Source organism: Trachypithecus francoisi, unplaced genomic scaffold, assembly GCF_009764315.1.
Source record: "Trachypithecus francoisi isolate TF-2019V2 unplaced genomic scaffold, Tfra_2.0 Lachesis_group3, whole genome shotgun sequence".
NCBI classification, from domain to species: domain Eukaryota; kingdom Metazoa; phylum Chordata; class Mammalia; order Primates; family Cercopithecidae; genus Trachypithecus; species Trachypithecus francoisi.
In genome coordinates, this window is record NW_022681468.1 from 115,016,133 (window position 1) to 115,035,866 (window position 19,734).

At 52.8% G+C, this 19,734-nt stretch overlaps 1 protein-coding gene across 2 annotated transcripts in view; it reads right to left on the reverse strand.

Annotated features, from left to right (window-relative positions):
* CCDC33 (coiled-coil domain containing 33) overlaps window positions 1-15,011 on the reverse strand; it is a 101,494-nt gene extending 86,483 nt beyond the window's left edge. Inside the window, exons 1-2 of one of the 2 annotated variants that reach the window (XM_033189395.1) lie at window positions 14,235-15,011; window positions 6,641-6,804 (exon numbers count right to left, since the gene is read on the reverse strand). In XM_033189395.1, coding sequence (XP_033045286.1) covers window positions 6,641-6,804; window positions 14,235-14,255 — 185 coding nt within the window. In that variant the 5' untranslated portion in view covers window positions 14,256-15,011. The remainder of the gene's footprint in view (window positions 1-6,640; window positions 6,805-14,234) is intronic. The other variant, XM_033189396.1, reaches the window with a different exon arrangement.
* Between the last annotated feature and the right edge of the window lie 4,723 nt (window positions 15,012-19,734).

The window sequence follows — 19,734 nt, forward strand, 5'->3', positions numbered from 1 at the left end:
GAGGGAGGGTTTGGCCTCATCTGGGAGATCAGTGAGGACAGCTGAGATGGGGAAAGGGGAAGGGAGAATGTTTTTGGGCAGGGAGCGTGCAGAGGCCTAGGGTGGGAGGGAACAGGGTTTGCTCCGAGAACTGAGAGATGTCCAGTGTGGCTGGAACAAAGAGAGTGAGGTGGAGATCCTGTTGCTGGGGAGCTGGAGGGGCCGGCAAAGACCCAACCGTGCTGAGCCTGGAATCCTCTTTACTTTAGGAACAACGGGAGGCCACTGGGTTCCTTTGGTACTATGGCACCAGAGTACCCAATGGTAACCTGTCTTTGAAGGAATCTTCAGGGAGCAAGAGTAGAGGAACCAAGAGCAGGTGGAGAAATAGTGCAGTAGCCTAAGTCGGTGGTGGAGCTGGTGGAGAGAAGCAGCTCAGTCCGAGAGATGGGGAGGCACAGTCATGACTTGGTGATGGATTGCATGAGGGGAGAATGTGATTCCTGACACCAGGATGGGGTGGGATCACATGGAGAAAGAGTACAGGCTAGAGACAGAAGAGCAACGTACTGCGGAAACCTGAGACAGGCCAACATTTAAGGCCAGGTAGAAGAGATCAAGAGATGTGACCATAGCAGAAGGTGGGAGAGTGAGGTAACGTGGAAAGGGAGAAAGGGCTTCAAAGAGAGTGAGTGGTCACGAGGGACTGCTGCCTCTGTGTGAGAAACAAACTCACCCGTCCAAACCCAAAGAACGGACTCAGAGACCCGGAGAGCAGCCAAAGTGACACTGTTACTGCCAGTCTTGCAAGATTGGGTGTCCGACAGGCAGGCATTCCCAGCACAGTTTCAATAAGCAGTTTATCCCTTCGTGCACGGGTTTCTCCCCCTGTTCCTCATAGGCTAAGTACTGTGGGGTCAGTTTTCCCAGATGTCGGCTACTGATTATTAAGTAGGGGCTTTAAGTTTGTTTGTTTTAGGGTTGTCTTACTGCATTTTGTTGCAATCCTAGTTAGCTCAGGGGTTATTCAAGTTTTTTTTTTTTTTTTGAGATGGAGTCTCACTCTGTCACCCAGGCTAGAGTGCAGTGGCGCGATCTTGGCTCGCCGTAAGCTCTGCCTCCCGTGTTCACGCCATTCTCCTGCCTCTCAGCCTCCTGAGTAGCTGGGACTACAGGCGCCCGCCACCACACTCTGCTATTTTTTTTTTTTTTCTATTTTTTAGTAGAGATGGGATTTCACTGTGTTAGCCAGGATGATCTCGATCTCCTGACCTCGTGATCTGCCCGCCTCAGCCTCCCAAAGTGCTGGGATTACAAGCGTGAGCCACCATGCCCAGCCTCAAGTATTTGACTTATGACCTAAGTAGCTGGGCAGGCTGATAAAAACAGACAAAACAAGCTATTTTGCAGACTAATAAACTTTCATTTTAGACTAAACTTCTGGTTCTGGTGAGGGCAACTAAGCGGGGGTAGGGGAGGATGCCGAAAAGCAGGCATTGGCTATCCAAGCAGGGGCCTAGTATATACTGTTTCTTTTGTAGTTTGCTGACCTAAGCTGATTTAACGCACTTTGTCTTGGAAATGGACCACTGTATACATTATTTCCTTCACCTGAGAGATTACGAAAGATGAGATGCCCGTTGGATACAGGGTCAGGGATGGTGGTCACTGGTGACTACAGAGAAGCTATATTGGTGGAGAAGTGGGGTCAGATTGGAAGCCAACCAGTGGCTTAGATGAAGAGAGGCTGACCCACAAGATGAGCCAAGTGCCTGCTGGTCTGGAATAGTTTTGGCTGGAGGATGTGCCTATTACTAGATGGACTCAAGCCTGATGCCTTCCTAAGGGGTGAAGTGGCCATGCCCCAAACAAGAGAAGTACCATCTTTGGGCCTGAATCCTCCTCAGCTCCCCACTAAGGGGATGAATGAGTGAACAGTTCCGGGGCACTCTCAGGTCTGTGCTTCACTACTCCCCCTGCCCCGACCCCTGAAACTGTGGTCCTGTCTGCTGGGGTTGCAAAAACCCCAGAGAGAAGGACAGAACTCAGGCTGAGACAAGGATTCCCAGGATCCCCATCCCCAACCTCAGGTGAGAGAAGATGGGATGGCAGAGGGCAGGAAACTAAGCCAGGAGACTAAGCTCAGGGTACCAGAAAACAGGGGCAGCAAAAAGATGAGAAAAAAATGCTTGGAAAGAAGGTAAAATTTTATATATATATATCCCCAGATTTATTGAGATATAATTGACAAATAAAAATAAAATTTGTATGTATTTAAAACGTACAAAGTGATGATTTGATACCCATATACTTTCTGCAGTGATTATCATGATCAAATTAATTAACATCTATCACCTCACTCTTACCTTTTGTGTATGTGGTGAAAACACTTAAAATCTACTCTTAGCACATTTCAAATACATAATATAGTATCTTTTTTTTCAGACGGAGTTTCACTCTGTCACCCAGGCTGGAGTGCACTGGCACAATCTCGGCTCACTGCAACCTCCACCTCTCAGGTTCAAGTGATTCTCCTGACTCAGCTTCCCAAGTAGCTGGAATTACAGGTGTGCACCACCACGCCAAGCTAATTTTTGTATTTTTAGTAGAGATGGGGTTTCACTATATTGGCCAGGCTGGTCTCAAACTCCTGACCTCAGGTGATCCACCTGTCTTGGCCTCCCAAAATGCTGGGATCACAGGCGTGAGCCACTGTGCCCAGCCACAATACAGTATCATTAACTAGAGTCACCTGCTGCATGTTAGATCCCCAGAATTACTCATCCCAAAACTGAGAGCTTGTATCCTTTAACCAACATTTCCTAATTTTCCTCCTCCCCAGCCCGTGATAGCCACCATTCTACTCTCTGCATCTATGAGTTCATCTTAGATTCTGTTAAGTGACATTATGCCGTATTTGTTTTTCTGTGTCTAGCTTATTTCATTTAGCATAAGGTCCTCCAGGCTCATCTGCATTGTCACAAATGGCAGGATGTCCTCCCTTTTATGGCAGAATAATATTCCATTGTGTATGTGTTGTGTATATGTGGACATATATGTATACAATATATAATTGTATGTGTGTATACGACATAAGTATATACAAATATATGTATATAACATATGTATGTGTATATATATATGACATTTTCTTTATCCATTCATTCATCAACAAATACTTAGGTTGATCCTATATCTTAACTATTGTGAATAATTCTGCAATGAATATAGGGGTACTCTTGACCTCAGATGATCCACCTGCCTCCACCTACCAAAGTTCTGGGATTACAGGCATGAGCCACTGCACCCGGCCCAGATATCTTTTCTTTTCTTTTTTTCTCTTTTTTTTTTTTTCTTTTTTTTTTGAGACAGAGTCTCGCTCTGTTGCCCAGGCTGGAGTGCAGTGGCATGATCTCGGCTCACTGCAAGCTCGGCTTCCTGGGTTCACGCCATTCTCCTGCCTCAGCCTCCGGAGTAGCTAGGACTACAGGCGACCGCCACGACCCCCGGCTAATTTCTTTTTGTATTTTTAGTAGAGATGGGGTTTCACCGTGTTAGTCAGGATGGTCTCGATCTCCTGACCTCGTGATCCACCTGCCTCGGCTTCCCAAAGTGCTGGGATTACAGGCTTGAGCCACCTCACCTGGCCTCTCTATTTTTTTGAGTTGGAGTCTCGCTCTGTTGCCCAGGCTGGAGTGCAGTGGCGCAGTCTTGGCTCACTGCAACCTCCGCCTCCCAGGTTCAAGCGATTCTCCTGCCTCAGCCTCCCTAGTAGCTGGGATTACAGGTGCCTGCCACCATGTCTGGTTAATTTTTGTATTTTTAGTAGAGACGGGGTTTCACCACATTGGCCAGGGTGGTCTTGAACTCTTGACTTTGTGATCCACCCACCTTGGCCCCTCAAAGTGCTGGGATTACAGGCGTGAGCCACTGCACCCGGCCAGATATCTTTTCAAGTAACTGATTTTGTTTCCTTTGGATATGTACCCAGTAGTGAGATTGCTGGATCATATGGTAGTTCTATATTCAATTTTTTGAGGAACCTCCATGCTGTGTTCCATAATGGCAGCACCTTTTTACTGTACATTCCCACCAACAGTGTACAAGGATTCTCTTTTCTCCACACCCTCACCAACACTTATCTCTTGTGTTTTTGAGAACAGGCGTTCTACCAGGTGTGAAGCGATATCTCCTGTGGCTTTGATTTGCATTTCCCTGATGATTAGTGATGTGCACCTTTTCATGTGCCTGTTGGCTATTTGTATTTCTTTGTTGGAAAAATGTCTATTTGGGTCTTTTTCTCATTTTTAAAATTGGGTTATTTGTCTTTTTGCTGTTGAGTTGTATGAGTTACTCATATATTTTGGATATTAACTCCTTATCAGATACATGCTTTGCAAATATTTTCTCCCATACCATAGGCAGCCTTTTTGTTTTGTGGATTATTCCCTTTGCTGTGCAGAAACTTTTTAGTTTGATGCAGTCTCACTTGTTTATTTTTGCTTTTGTTGCCTGTACTTCCGGTGTCATATCCAAAGATTAAATGCCAAGACCAATGTGAAGGAGGCTTTCCCCTATGTTTTCTTCTAGGGGTGTTACAGTTGCAGGTCTTACATTGAAGTCTTTACAAATAAATACATATTTTTAAAAAGCATTGAAGTATTCATCACCAACAAAATGAAAACTTTAGTGAACTTTCTTATGCCTATTGTGTGCTTTGTTACTTGTGTATTTGTAATCAGATGTGCAGGGATATAAAATTCTTTCCAGGGTCTATGGCCTCTGAGGATCTGGATCTTCCCTCTGGGGTTCCTGCCTGGGGCTGGGGGCCAGCACTGAAAGCCCCCTTCAGGTCCTGACAGCTGGGCCCTCATTCTCAGAAGCCCTTCCTTCTCCTTTCATTTGCATCTCATTAGCACCACCTCGAGCTGGTGGCAGCTCCACCTTTCTGGAGCCCTGGGACGAAGGCTGCAGCCTGGCCCAGGCGCTGCTCCCAGCTGGAGAGGGGTGCAGAGATGTGCTTTCCCCTCCCCCTTCCCCGCGTTCTCTGTCCCCACCCTGTCTCCCGCCCCACGTGCGGCAGCCACAGGGAGGGCGCAGGAGGACTAGGGGTGTGCCGGGCTCTCTTACCCCCACCCAGGCTCAGGTCGCCTAGGCTCCTGCCGCGCATTCCCATGGCAACCGGGTGATGGCGCGGGTCGCGCTGCCTGCCTAGGAGCCACGCGACCACCTAGCTCCCCGCCCCGCCGCCCAGGCTGGATTGGTGACAGTCAGGGCCTCAATCTCCTGAGATGATCGGCGATAATTGGTTTATGGAAATAACTGAGCGGAGAAGGCGAGCTCCCAGCTAGAAACAGCCTCCCTGCCAAGCCTGCTCCTGCCACCTGTCCTTCCCTCACCACGGAAATGGAGCTGGGGGAGGGAGGGCCGAGGAGCTGGGCTGGCACAAATGGGGCTTTTGAGGCAAGTGTTTCACCTGTTGGTCTCAGCACAGCTTCTATCCCTCTTTCACAGTGGGGTGCTGGGGGGGCAGGGACTTGTCATAGTAACCAGGTGTTGGCCTCAGTCACTCCTTGTCCCCTAAGTCTGGGCTCAGGCCTATGTTGGGTGCATTGTTGGGGGAAATAGAGGAGGAGATCCATCCTCAGGGAGCCCCAGAGGAGTGCATAAACCATATTGATATAAAGTACTTCAGACCAGGGTCACCATTGCTGTGGTGCTCCGGAGGAGGGAGAGCTCAACTCTGGTGGCTGCCTGGAGGAGGAGGCTTTGAAGGCAGGATTTCAGCAGGCATTGGTGAGAGGGCTGGGGCAGGCACTCCCCAAAAGGAAATGTGGGCAACAGACTCTTGGCAGGAACTGAATGGTGCTAGTATTGGGGGAGGGGAAGTATAGGGTGGCTTGGTGGGAGGCCACCAAGGCTCCCACCGTCTGTCTATAGAAGGGGTATAGGGTTGACGTGCTCCTTGGAGGGTGCTTTATAATAAAGATTGAGCACATGTCTAGTGTCCCCAGCGAAGGTTGGCTGGATGGAGATTGTGTTGCCACTTGGTGCCTTTCTGGAAGAAGTGAGACCCGTGAGGTGGGCATAGATGTGGCATGGCAGGCCTTGGCACCAGGCTGGGGAAGTGTGTACCCTGACAGCAGCTGGCTGGAGGGGGTGGGTGGGGTGCATTAAAGGCGCAGAACTATGGGAGTCCCCATGATAGAAGTGACTGGAGAAGGAGGGGAGGGGAGGGTGGTTATGAAGACCCTACCCCAGGGCTGGGTATGGTGGGGTGGGGCACCTAGATAGAAGTCAGGAGAGGCAGGCCCCAAATATTCCGCTTCCCCAATCTGACCATCATGCCCATGAGCCCAGCCCAGGCCTCTGCATACAAGCGCCCTGCCCCACTGGAGCTGAGCTGTGGCCAATCCCTGCCCTGCTGGTGTGGGGTGGGGAGGGGTGACTCTCTGGACCCCTTGGCACCCTGCCTTCCCCAGCCCTGGTGAGCAGCTTCCCATACAGCAGTGAAGATGCCAGGCAGTGCCCACAGTGGCTCTTCCCCTCTGGGTATGACCCAGTCCTGGGCCTTTGGGTGCTCATATTCCAAATAGCTGTCCCCTGGTTTCTGCTCACAGCCCAACCCATCCCCTGACCCCACTCTCACACAGCTACTTACACCACCACATAGGGCCATGGCTCGGAACCATCCTTGCAGGCAGGCAGGTTGGTAGCTCCATGGAGGGTGACCGTGATGGTCTCTTTGTTAGAGGGAGACAGGTGACCAATCTCAGGTTCCGTGCTCTGGGAGGCGACCAGGGGCTCCTCTGGGTCTTCAATGTTCTGTGGGGAAAGCAAAAGCTAAGTGGCCTTTTTTTTTTTTTTTTTTTTTTGCGATGGAGTCTTGCTCTGTTGCCCAGGCTGGAGTGCAGTGGTGCCATCTGGGCTCACTGCAACCTCCATCTCCCAGGTTCAAGCAATTCTCCTGCCTCAGCCTCCCCAGTAGCTGGAATTACAGGCAAATGCCACCACGTTCAGCTAATTTTTGTATTTTTAGTAGAGATGGGGTTTCCCCATGGTCTCAAACTCCTGACCTCAGGTGATCTGCCTGCCTCAGCCTCCCAAAGTGCTGGGATTACAGGCATGAATTACCGCACCTGGCCCTGAGTGGCCTCTTCTGCTGCAGCACCTCCCTTCACTGCCACCCTCTAGCATCTAGCCCCTCACAGCTCCCATCAAGTGCCTGCCTCCCTCTGTCACCCCTCCGCCCACTCTGTAAGGCAGTCGCCTTGGCCCCATTTTCTCCCTACTTCTGTTCCCATCCCACATCTCTTGCAGTGACTTTCAGCCTCTCCCCCAGCCCTGGATCCTACCCTTCCTGCAGGATGAGACAGGCCACCTTACCTTTCAAGTCCGGTCCCACTTCTAAGCCTTGGCTTTCACAGGTGCCCTCATCTGTAATTCCTAAATCCCACCTGCTTTTGCAGTTCTAACAGTGGGCCACCTTCTTCAGTCTATCCTGTAACCTCACCTCAGCCCACCCATCACCTCAGGTCCCTCCTGTGCACAGCACTTTACAGCTGACAAAGTTTCTCCACGTCCATGGGGGCACTCAGTGCACGTGGAGGTGAATTCGTGCATCTGTCCCAGATGCCCCACCTGTCTTCTACCCAGGAACCTTGCGGACTGGGGAGGAAGAGGTGCCTGCCCATACAAGGGGCCTCCTACGCCAGTTGCCTCAAGCAGGGACTCAGCAGTTTAGTAATTCATGGATTCACGGCCCAAAGGACCATTGTGATGAGAGTTGCCGAGAGGAGACAGAGCTCTGGGTGGCTGAGGCAGTCAGGGAAGACAGCAGGAAGGAGGAGGCCTTAAAGGGTTGGAAGAAGGTGCAGGAGTGGAGTCAGGGAGGACAGGCCAGGAGCAGAACACTGGAGCAAAGGCAGCAAATGGGAAGGGGCAGAGCTTTCCAAGGCCCAGAGGTGGCTCATTTTGACTGGGGAGGCAGTGGGGACTCAGGGAAGATGGCAGAGCTGGGCATATAAGGGCTGTGGGGTGGGGAGGAGTGTGGCCATAGGGCTGCTGTGGCTCAGGGGTGTTCTCGTCCTCCCTGGTCCTGGTCCTCCACTGGTCGGCTGGCTGACTTTCCACTCCCAGTTAATCTGACCTAGATTAACCCTTGATAGGCCTCCCATGGTAGGAGGCCTTTGTCCCTCCAGCTGATATGAGGGGCTATAGAGGGTCACTCCTGGCCCTGGGAGAGGAGCAATGGACCTCCTCAGGGTGGAACCAGGGCCCATCCAGGGGCCACTTCGGGGCTGTTCCTCATCTCTGGAAAGCTCAGCCTGTCAGACCCTGCATTCCAGGGCAGGCCCTGGCGGGGTGGGGTTGAGAACAATGTCCTATTACATAGAGGGGAGATTGAGGCCTAGACAGAAGCAAGGACTTGGGCCCTGGATGGGCTCTGGTTTTGGTGGCAGCCTCGGCAGGCTGGGTCCCTGGCTCAGAACGGCTGGTTCCTGAGGAGCACTGAGTGTCAGGAGAGCCAGATTTAAACCAGCTCTGCCCCTCACCGTGCTGGGCCCCAAAACCAGCCATGCTCTGAGAGTCACCAGTGGGGAGATGAGGGCTTGGACCAGCCTATCTGGAGCCTGCTCTGCTCCTACCTTGAACCTGGGGGTCCCCGGCACAGGCCCACCCCTGCTGGCTCCTGGAAACCTCAGGCAGAGGGAAAGAAAAGGGCACAGTGCCTGAGGCTCTGCTCTGCCCTGAGGAGTTTTAGGAATATTTCATCCATTTCTCACGATAGCATGGGGTGCCCACCAGTCGGAGCTACACATCCCCTCAACTGCTCCCCTTGGTGGTCTACTGGCCTCTCAAAGCTAACGAGCTCTTGACTCCTCTTCAAACCCCTCCTCCTGCTGTCTGCCCCAATTCATTAATGAGTTAATGGCGATGCTGTTGTTCTAGTTGTTCAAGCCCCACATCTTGGAGTCCTTCCTGATTCTTCCCTCTCTCCCTCTACATCCCTTATCCAGTTCCTCAGCACATCCTGTCAGCTCCACCTTCAAACCATATCTGAACTCTGACTCCTTCAGTCAGGTCCCAGACACCTGCATGTCCTGACTCGCCTCTGATGGAGTTCTGTTTCCTCTCCGGCTCTGCCTCCACCCCATCCAATCTCACACAGTGGCCAGAGTGAGCCTTTACAGATTGGACCCAGATCCTCTCTCTTCTCTGCTCAGAGCCCTGCAGTAGCTTCCTGCTTCTCTCAGAGCCTTGCAATGGCCTGTGGGGCCCTCCAGGAGCTGGCCCAGAAAACTGACCTCATCTTGTCCCACGGGCCCTGTGGGTCACTCCGCTCCAGCCACACTGGCCTCCTGGCTGTCTCTCACACCCACCAAGCTCCCTCCTGCCTCCCCGCCTCTGCCCTAGCTGTTTCCTCTGCCTGGACCGTTCCTCCCTGGGTGTCGCGCCAGAACTGTTGTCCCTGTGCCTTGCTCCCCCGCTTCCCTTGGCTTGCCTGGTGCAGGCTGTGGTCCTTGCCTAGCAAGATGGCTAATTAGGAGGTGAGACTACATGCCCCCCAGATCAGAAGTGCCAGTCCCGCAGAGAGAGACCCTCCTCTCCATCCTCTGACTGAGGAGGCCACTCCCACCCTCTTCCAGGACCCAGCAGGGCCTGTCACCATCTGCAGAGGTGTTGATGAGGGTTGCCCCTCCTCCTCTCCCCCATTCTCCTGTCAGGGGAGAATGAGGGGAGCGGAAGATGCCCCTGCCTGGAGGTGAGGGAGGGGGAGCAGCCAGAGTGCTGCTCCCTGCCCTCCTGGGTAGGCAACTTCCTCCCATATCCACCCTCACGCACGCCACCATGACCCCCCACTCCCCAGCAGCCTTGCTCTCCTGGTTCAGTGGTGCAGGAGCAAAGCTGGCAGCCTCTGGGCAAAAGACCTAGGTTTCAACTTGGCCGGGCTGGTGACTCACGCCTGTAATCCCAGCACTTTGGGAGGCCGAGGCAGGCGAATCACTTGAGGTTGGGAGTTCGAGACCAGCCTAGCCAACATGGTGAAACCCCATTTTTTTTTTTTTTTTTGAGACGGAGTCTCGCTCTGCCGCCCAGGCTGGAGTGCAGTGGCCGGATCTCAGCTCACTGCAAGCTCCGCCTCCCGGGTTCACGCCATTCTCCTGCCTCAGCCTCCCGAGTAGCTGGGACTACAGGCGCCCACCACGTCGCCCGGCTAGTTTTTTGTATTTTTAGTAGAGACGGGGTTTCACCATGTTAGCCAGGATGGTCTCGATCTCCTGACCTCGTGATCCGCCCGTCTTGGCCTCCCAAAGTGCTGGGATTACAGGCTTGAGCCACCGCGCCCGGCGAAACCCCATTTTTATTAAAAAAACAAAAATAAGCCAGGCATGGTGGCATGAGGCTGTAACCCCAGCTACTCGGGAGGCTGAGGCAGAAGAATTGCTTGGACCTGGGAGGCGGAGGTTGCAGTGAGCCAAGATTGCACTCCAGCCCTGGCGACAGAGTGAGACTCCATCAAGAAAAAAAAAAAAAAAAAAAAAAGACCTAGGTTTCAGCTCAGCTCTGGCCCTACCTCTCTGCACCACCTCTCTGAGCCTTGGTTTTCCCACCTGGCCAATGGGAATGTCTGGAATGGTTTGTGATTCAGCCTTTCCGGTGGTTACTGTCTCTGAAGTTCCTGCACTGAGGCTGGGAGGGGTGATTCAAGTTCCTAGATGGATTCCCTGTGCTGTGAGGGCACAGGGCCTGTCATGAGCTCCCTAGGGCCATACAAGTGAGGGCCCAGGAGCAAGACCATTGTCCAAGGGCTCTTACTGGCTCCCTGGCAGGCCCAGAGCCCAACTAGGCATTTGCAGACCCGGCCAGGAGTCACACCGGCTCCTCCTCTACCTCCCCTGCACCTCCCCTCGGGGACAGCCTTCCCTTCTGAGAATAAAGCTTGCAGGAAGTTTGGCGAGAACTGCTCGTGCTTCAGTTCTGGGCATGAGGCCAACTGCCAGGCTGGCGCCTCCTGGTGAGGCCTGCAGGCATGTGCCCGCTGGGCAGGCTGGGCCCAGGGCCAGGGAGGCCTGGGGCCAAGGGTGAGGCCAGGATGGGGATGGTGGTCCAGGGCTGCTAACCTCCCACTATCCCCTTTTTATTCCCACGTCTGGATGGGAATCTGCAGGCTTCCCTTAGAGATGTCCTGCATCAGAACCAATGTCCTCAACCCATCTGTTACCCCTGGCCTGCACTGGAGGATTGATGAGGGAACAGAAAATGCACATACTGGGTTACAAGAGGGGTAGTGAACTGGGGGTGATGGGGCACCCTCCCGTAAGTCTCAGGTGGCACAAACCCATCTGTAGGGGTGTGGTGAGCCCTGGGGAGGGAATTCATGTCTCCTCTTGGCTGGGAGCAGAGCTGGATGCTCACCATCAGCTTCTAAGGCTCACTCTCACTTAACCCACCCAACACTACTAGGGTGCAGAGGTAAGCAGGCAGCTTTTCCAGGCAGGGGTTTGGCCAGTTTACCTGCCCAAGGCCACATAGCCAGTGGATGGGAGGCTGGGCTGTGAGCACGGAAACCTGCCTGATTCCAAAGCTCAGCACTCTCAGCTGCTCCACTGAGCCTGGCAAGCTTGGAAGCTGCTAACTCAAGCGCCCTTATCCAACCAGACAGGCAGCCTTGCCCTCAACAGGCCAGGATTAGCCAGCAGATGTTGCAGGGGAACTAGGACTGCCCATCACTCAGGGCATTTTTGGATCCATGTGCTGGGGGGAAGGGCTAGGGTGAGAGGAGGAGGTAGGAACAACAGGGAGTTAATGATCCTTGAATTCAGCTCCTGAAGGGGGAGCTGAACTTGGTTCTGGTGGGGAGAGAGATGGAAACAAACTGTTCTACCCACTCCTCCCTTGCCACCCCTCTCCTCCAGCAGTCTGGGAGGCCTGAGGAGCTGAGCCCAGGTCTGCCCTCCAGAAGGACCCTGCATCTGAAAAGTCACACCAACTGGAGAGGGGCTGGGCGGGGAGGCAGGGTGCCTGACTGGCCAGATCTGTCATTTAGGCAGGTTATTTGACTGCAGTGGGGCTATTTCCCAGCAGTTTCACAAGGACTTTCAGTTAAAAATGGTCCCCCATGTTCCTTCTAGCTTTGGCATCTAAACTTGTCTGGGAGTTATGGTGGTCAGGGGAAAGCTCTTTTGCAGGTGAGGAAGCACACTCAGAGAAAGTAAACCTCCTGCGCGAAAGCACACAGCTTAGCTAGTGGGGCCAGGGCTGCAACTGGAAGCAGGGTCTGTCTGACGTCACACTCTTGCTGTCTCTGCTGTGCTCTAACCATGCTTCCTTGGATGTGGATCCCTTCTCTGCTCCACAGTGGACACCCCGTTGAACTCATCACCTGAGTATCCACTGGTGGCAGCAAGAGGAATTGTGTTCTTTGGAGCAGAGAAGCATTCCAAAAGATGACACAAAAGTCAGAAATCATTAAAAAAGGATAGGTTTGATTACATTTAAAAAATCTATACAAACTTCCGTAATGATCCAAAATGCCCTGCAATACAAAGAAAAGGAAAACAGGAGAAAATGTTTGCTGTATATTTAAAAAAGGATTAATATCCCTAGTATACAAAGAGCACTGAAACCTATAAGCATTACCCAATTAAAAAAACACGAACTGGGTATTCACAAAAGAAGAAACACAAATATATATATTATATACATGATGAGCACCCTTTTTTTTTTTTTTTTTGAGACAGAGTTTCGCTCTTTGTAGAGACAGGGTTTCAACATGTTGGCCAGGCTGGTCTCAAACTCCTGCCTTGGCTTCCCAAAGTGCTGGGATTACAGGAGTGAGACACGGTGCCTGGCCAACATCCCTTTTTTTCTTTTTGAGACACAATCTCACTCTGTTGCCCAGGCTGGAGTGCAGTGGCACCATCTCGGCTCACTGCAACCTCCACGTCCCAGATTCAAGCGATTCTCCTGCCTCAGCCTCCTGAGTAACTGGGATTACAGCTGTGTCCCACCAAACCCAGCTAATTCTTGTATTTTTAGTAGAGACGGGGTTTCACCATGTTGATCAGGCTGGTCTCAAACTCGCCTCAGCCTCACAAAGTGCTGGGATTACAGGCATGAGCCACCACCCCCGGCCATGATCCTATAGGCGATTCTGCCCAGCTATCAAAGTGCTTCTCAAAGCTACCAATCAAAGCAACCTTGGCTCCTCCTCAGGACTCCCACGCAAACTCCCTGGATCCCCAAATCCAGCTATGTGGGGCAGGTGGGGACCAGCTGGCAGCTTAGGGTGCCAGATCAAACTGGTGCCTGGTCCTGAGTGTGTGGCATTACAGAAAGAGGCTTAATGGGGAGGGTGGAGTCTGCAGGGGGTTGGGGGCAGCTGTGGGCAGAGAACATCAGGAACCAGAGACATCAAAATCAAGGGTAATAAAGTGGAAATCACACTAGGGCCTGAGCACCCCCAGCTATTTGGCTTATTCAAGCTGAGTGTAACTACAAAGAGGGTATCCCCCGTTTGCAAGTACCTGTGTGTCTTTGGTCTCAGCTCCTTCTGCTATCCCTGTGGGTAACACCATCTAGGGCAGGGGCTCTGCCTTGCTAGTGAGAGGAAGGTAAGGGGTCCCTTGCACTGAACTGTTTATATCTCATCGCAATAAGATTCTAGTCCCTTCCTGGCAGAACCCTGCTGCTAGGCCACAGCTTTTTATTAAGCACCCACTATGTGCCAGGCACTGTTCTGAGTGCTGGGGATACAGAGATGAACAAAACACACAAAAATCCCTTCTCTCCAGAGACCCAAGCATCTGCGTTCCAGGGCAGGGGTCTAGGCCCCAGAAAATCAGGGCCAGGGCTAGGAGAACGTGGGGCAGTGAGGGCATCAGGGCTGCCAAGGTAGCAGCCTGGGAATATCCTGGGAGATCTTGGACAGGGGTAATGAACCATCTCAGTGGGCTCTCAGACTGTGTGACCCCAGCAACAAGAGGGCAGAAACAAGCAGTTAAGGGTGGTCAGCATTGACAACACCTGCAAGTACACTGCATTCCAGTTCCCACGTGGCCCAAGGGTATAGGGCAGCTAACCTGGGAGAGCCACAGAGACCGCCTCACTCCCCATTTCACAGCCGTGAAAACTGAGACCCAGAGAAGGGAAGCGTTTGTCATGATTAAGGAACAAACGAAACTTTGAAGGAGGGACTTTGAAGGAGGGATGGGTTTATGCAAGTGTGTTGCCCATGCCCCTGGCCTTACCTTTTTGTTTTTCAGTCCCATCCTCTTGAGGCCAGGAGTGTCTGGCCTTGTTTAACAATCTTGGGGACGAGTACCTGGTATTAGTGGGTGATTAGGCATCAGTCCTGCCCAGACAGCTGGCCTGGGCGTCTTGGAGTCCTTATGGTTAGTAGACAGTATGGAGGTCAATGTGGTCTCAGGGGTGCCACACACCAGCCCTGGGGTCTGGATGTCGGGGAAGGGGAAGGGTGGCCAGGTGGGGGCAGGTCCTCGATCTCTCAGCAGCGAGATGGTCTATGGGTGGAGGGGCCTAGGGGGTTTCAGGCCATGGCCAGCTGGACAGGGTCAGCAACGAGGCAATTGACTCTTGGCACCCCCAGGACGGTGGAGAGACGGGAAAGCCCTCTCTCTGCCCAGGCCTGGAAAAGCAGTGAGCTTTTCCACCTAGCTGGGTCACCTGGGCAACATTGTGTGATGTCACAGGGCAGGGCCGAAGTCACACAGGCACCTGTCCAGGTGCAGTGAGCTAGAACGCTAAGCCCTTTTCCCTATTCCTGGAGCTGTGTTCCACCTGCCGCCTGGCACTCAGGCCTCACCCTTCCTCTTCTTGGTGCCTCACATAGTCTCCACCGACCCCGTGGCATGGCCAGCCCCATGCTGCTCACACTGCAGCAAAAGAGGAAGCCAGACACTGATCTCAAGAGCGTTGCAGCTTGATCGGTAAAACAGCTACTTCTGTTGAAGAATCACCGGCCATCGTGCCTCTTTGGGTACCTATAGTCTTCCATTTATTTGATAATAATAACATAAACTTCAAGAGGATGGTTTCTTCTGGGAGGGTGGGTGGGAAGATGGGGGAGAGAAGAGGGTAAGAGCATACATTCTAAACCTTTGGGTTTTTAGATTGGGTGGTCAGTTAATGGGAGTTCATTATATTATTGAAAATAAATTACAATTAAACAATTAAAGAAAGCCATGATGGGCCAGTGATGGCACTAGAGTATGAACCAAAGATTATGGTTCAGTTCTGAGCGCTGCAAGAAATTATTACAAAGACAAAGTATGTCTTTTAGTGGAGCATTTGCTGCACACCAGGCAGGGTTCTAAGTGCTTTTGGTGAGGTGAGATGGCAGAATGAGGAGAGGCTAGTCCTTGGCCTGGGGTGGGGAGTTGTTCTACAGAGAGGTGAGGTCTGAACTGGGCTTTGAAGGATGATCAGAAATCCTGGGCTAGAAGAGGAGGGATTTGGGGTGCTGGGCGGTGTTCAGAGGTGTTTGGGAGGCCCCCGTGGCCTGCCTCATTTCTACCTATTTTGGGCCCCATATTGGAGATTCTTTTAATCTGGCCGAAGAGCAGGACCAGCCTGGCAGCCAGGAGGCAGAAGACTCCTGCTTTGCAGAGGCCTCCCAGCCTCCCTCTCTATCCCTACTCCAGAGAGAGCAGCAGCGAGGACGTGGTTCTCCCCAGGTTAGAGACAGAAAAACTGAGGCTTTGTCTTTGATTAGAACGGAAAGGACCAGCCAAGGCCACCCAGACACTGGTGGGGGATGGAAGTCAGGAACCCCACTCCTAATTTTCTCCCCGTCTAGGCCTGCCAAGAGTGGTACTGCTGGGTCTCTGGGACTGGGGGCCTGACCAGGAATGGCCTGGCTGTGAGCACTGTGCTTTATCTCCCTTGTGGGCCAACAGGTCCCAGCGCAGTGTGTATGTGTGGAAAGGTCTCAGGGGCAGCTCCCCCAGTCTCCCTAGAGCGCCTCTCCCTCAACCTCTCAGGCCTCCTAAGTCTAGGAGGCTAGGCCAGCAGGGTGAGGGGGTGGGGAGCCATTGCTTTTTCTCTAGCAGCAGGACTGAAGATGCAAGCCAGGTGCCTAGGAATCAAACTTTAAGGAAGCACTCAGGGCTATGGGAGCGCTCCGTTCCTGACACAGAGCCTCCTCACATTTTGCGCCCTGGCCACCTTGTCTGCCTCACTGCGGTCCCTGCCCTGCCCTGCAGCTCTGCCTCAGTCTCCGGGGCTCTGGGCTGTCACTCAGCTATCCTCCCTGGCATCTGAGCTTTCTGCCTCTGCAGCCACACCCCTGCCATACTCCTGCCTGGGAAGAAGATAATGCGATTGGGCACTGGTTCCAGGCCGTCTGGCTCCAGAGTGCAAGCGGGCCCTGTGCACTCAGCAGCCATCAGGAGGGCCCTTCTACCCCCTGACTTGCTGGTTGTTCACCTCCCCAGACCAAGGACCCCTGAGACAGCAGCTCCTGTGCCTGCCCTAACCTCCCCTAAGAGCTGCTTCCTCCTCGCCTGTGAGAAGGCCTTAACAGCAGCATGAGCCCAGCTGCTCTACCTTCTCCCCTTCCACCAGCAAGGTGAGTTCTACCTCCCCAGCCCAGAAAAGTGGGCTTGGTCCTCAAATATCCACGGGCCAGATCCAAGCTGTGATGATTCAGGGAGATTCCAGGGTGAGGGAGAGCAGGGAATGATTAATCTCACAGCTAATAGATAACTGTGCCCACTCCCTAACCCCAGGAGAGAGCACTTGGAGCTCTAGGAGGGGCCAGGGGTTACATGTGTCCACTAGGGAGCCCACAGTTCTGGGAGGGGCAAGCCCTTGAGGCTGGATCTGGGGTTGGCTCTTGGGGAAGGAAGGATCTTGCTGACTGGACAGCAAGAAGAATCTGGGGAGACAGATGTGGCTCATAGTCAGCCCTGCTTCCTCATGCCATGTCTGGGGCCTGGAGTCTGAGGAAGCAGCCTGTGAGGACAAACTACCCATGCAATGAGACTCAGGGAAGTGTGTCTGTCTTCCAGAGACCACCCCTCCCTTACTTGGCCTTTCCTTCCCTCTGAGTCCTGTCCCACCCCCACATTTGGGCAGCTGAGTTGGATGAGGTGGGAAACGTAGGCAGTGTGATTTTGTAGCAAATGGCAGCCCAAAGCTGTGTGATCTTGGGCAAAATGTTAACCCTTTCTGAGCTTTGGTTCCCATCCTTATTCAGTGAGGGAATCAGGGTTGCTCTGTGGGCTGAATGAGACCATGCAGGTAAAGCTCTTAACACGGATAGTTATGAGCTCCAGGCATGCTCGCTTTTCCCTGCTAACCAACCTTGGGCTTGGCAAGTTCTCTCTAGTGCAGCTCTGGGTGGCGGTGACTTCAGTTTAAACCCAGCTCAGCACCTTAAGTGGTGGGGTGTGAACTGGCCTCAAGGGGCGCAGTTAGAGCCCTTGTGGAAGCACAGGGCAAAGCCAGACCCCAAATCTCTCTGCAGAAACTCCTGAGGCTGAGCCTCACAACTTATATGAGGTCAGAGCAGCCCTTAAAGGTCCTGGCCAGCAGCTGGTGGATTCAGAGGGACTTTGAGAGGGGTGGACCCTCTCAGAGTCCTTCCATCCTTCAGCCAACAAGTGAGGACCTGCTGTCTACACCACTGGGGCTGAGGGTGCGTGGCAGTGGGAGCATAGAGACCCTCTAAGGGAAATGCTTCAGTTGACAACAGTCAAAATAAAAACCAAGGGAGGGGCAGGGACTTGCCCTGGTCCCACACCCCTGCCTCATGTTTCTTAAATACCAGGAGTGAACTTGCAGCTCCAGAAGCAGCACACACTCAGGAGGTGTTGCTGTGGACCAGGAGGACTGCACGCGTTCAGAGCAGGAGATAAATGGGTCGAGGAAGGCCTCCGGGATGAAGGGCCTGGACCAGGACCCTGAGAACACATTGGATTTAGGTAGAAAGAAGGGGACATTTCTGGTGAAGGGCTACCTGAGAAAGGTGCAGCCATGGGTGTGGGCCCGGAAGCCGGGAACAGAGAGGGGTTAGAGAAGAGGGCAAGTGGGCCTGGGATGATATCTGGTCTGGATGGGTGTGAAGGCTCAAGCAATGGTGGAGACATGTAGACTTCAACCCATGGCCATTTCTCACTTCTCTGGCCCATTCCATTGGGGGAGAACTCACCAAGTCCAAGGTTGGTTAGCAGGGAAAAGAGCAAGCACGTCTGGGGGACTTCACTGCCTGTGTTAAGAGTTTTACCTTCATGGTCTCATTCAGCCCTCAGAGCAGTCCTGATTCTCCCACTGGATAAGGATGGGAACCAAAGCTCAGAGAGGGTTAACATTTTGCCCAAGATCACACAACTATGAGCTGCCATTTGCTATAAAATCACACTGCCTACATTTCCCACCTCATCCAACTCAGCTGCCCAAAAGCAATGGAGAAAGAGTGATGGGGAGATACGGGGGAAGGGGCAAGAGTCAGGAAAAGAGAAGGCCAAGTGTGGGGGCTCTGGGAGAGAGGCACACTTTCCTGGACTCTGCCTGGCAGCCAACTCTCTCCATACAGGTATCTTTCCAGTTTATGGTCATTGTTCCCTGTTGTCTGTTCAAACCTAGGAGTCAGGCAAGGCTTCTCACAGGTTCCAGCCCCCAGGGCACTGTAGTCTCCCTCTTGTTTTTCCTAAACCCCACCCTCAGTATTGTAAATAGTCCCTTTATTAAAAACTTCCCTCAAGCTCCTGAATTTGAATGCCTTTTTTTTTCCTAGCAGGACCCTGGCTGATGTACCTGCTGTGTGAGCCACTCTCCATGGCCCAATCTCTCACCTGCTGTCCTGGTATCACTGCTGTCATCATCACCACCAGCCCCTTCACACTCCCAACTTTTAATGAGCACTTACTGTGTGCCAGGTCCCATGCCAAGAGTTGACCTATGCCATCTCATTTCATTTCATCCTCACGTTTATGCTCCTGGGAGTTATTGTGAGTTCTTTTTTTTTTTTTGAAACAGGGTCTCATTCTGTCTCCCAGGCTGGAGTGCAGTGGCGCGATCTCAGCTCACTGCAACCTCCGCCTCCCGGGTTCAAGTGATTCTCCTGCCTCAGCCTCCCCAGTAACTGGGATCAGCGGCATGCCACCACGCCTGGCTAATATTTTGTATTTAGTAGAGACAAGGTTTCACATGTTGACCAGGCTGGTCTCGAACTCCTGACTTCAAGTGATCCACCCGCCTCGGCCTCCCAAATTGCTGGGATTACAGGTGTGACTCACCTGGCCAGAGCCCATTTTTAAGGTGAGGACACAAATGCTCTGAGGGAACGGACCTGCCCAAGGTCACATAGCTTTGAGGCAGCAAAGTTGGGATTTGACTCCAGGTCTGCTGGCTCCAAAGTCCATGATCATAACCACCAAACCACGCTGCCTTTTCCTTTCATTCTGGGGAATGGAGCCGCAGCTCTCCTTTCTTCTCTCCTGAAACTGGGGTAACATGAAAAATTCAAGACCAGAGATGAAAACACCTGGCCTTCTGAATGAGGCCAGACCAAAGTCTCTGCGGCAGTGCAGCCTACAGACACTGGTGTCAAAGGAGATTGAGGTGGTGTGTCCCAGAGGCTCAGCTGGGCATGGCTGGCCAGGCCTGCATAAGCAAGGGCAGAGCCAGGGGGCCTGGAGGACATCACTTCTATCCAGCACAGAGGGGCTGCAGGGCTGCTTGATTGTGAGGGCTAGTGGGGTCATGACACCCCAGACTGTGACTCTA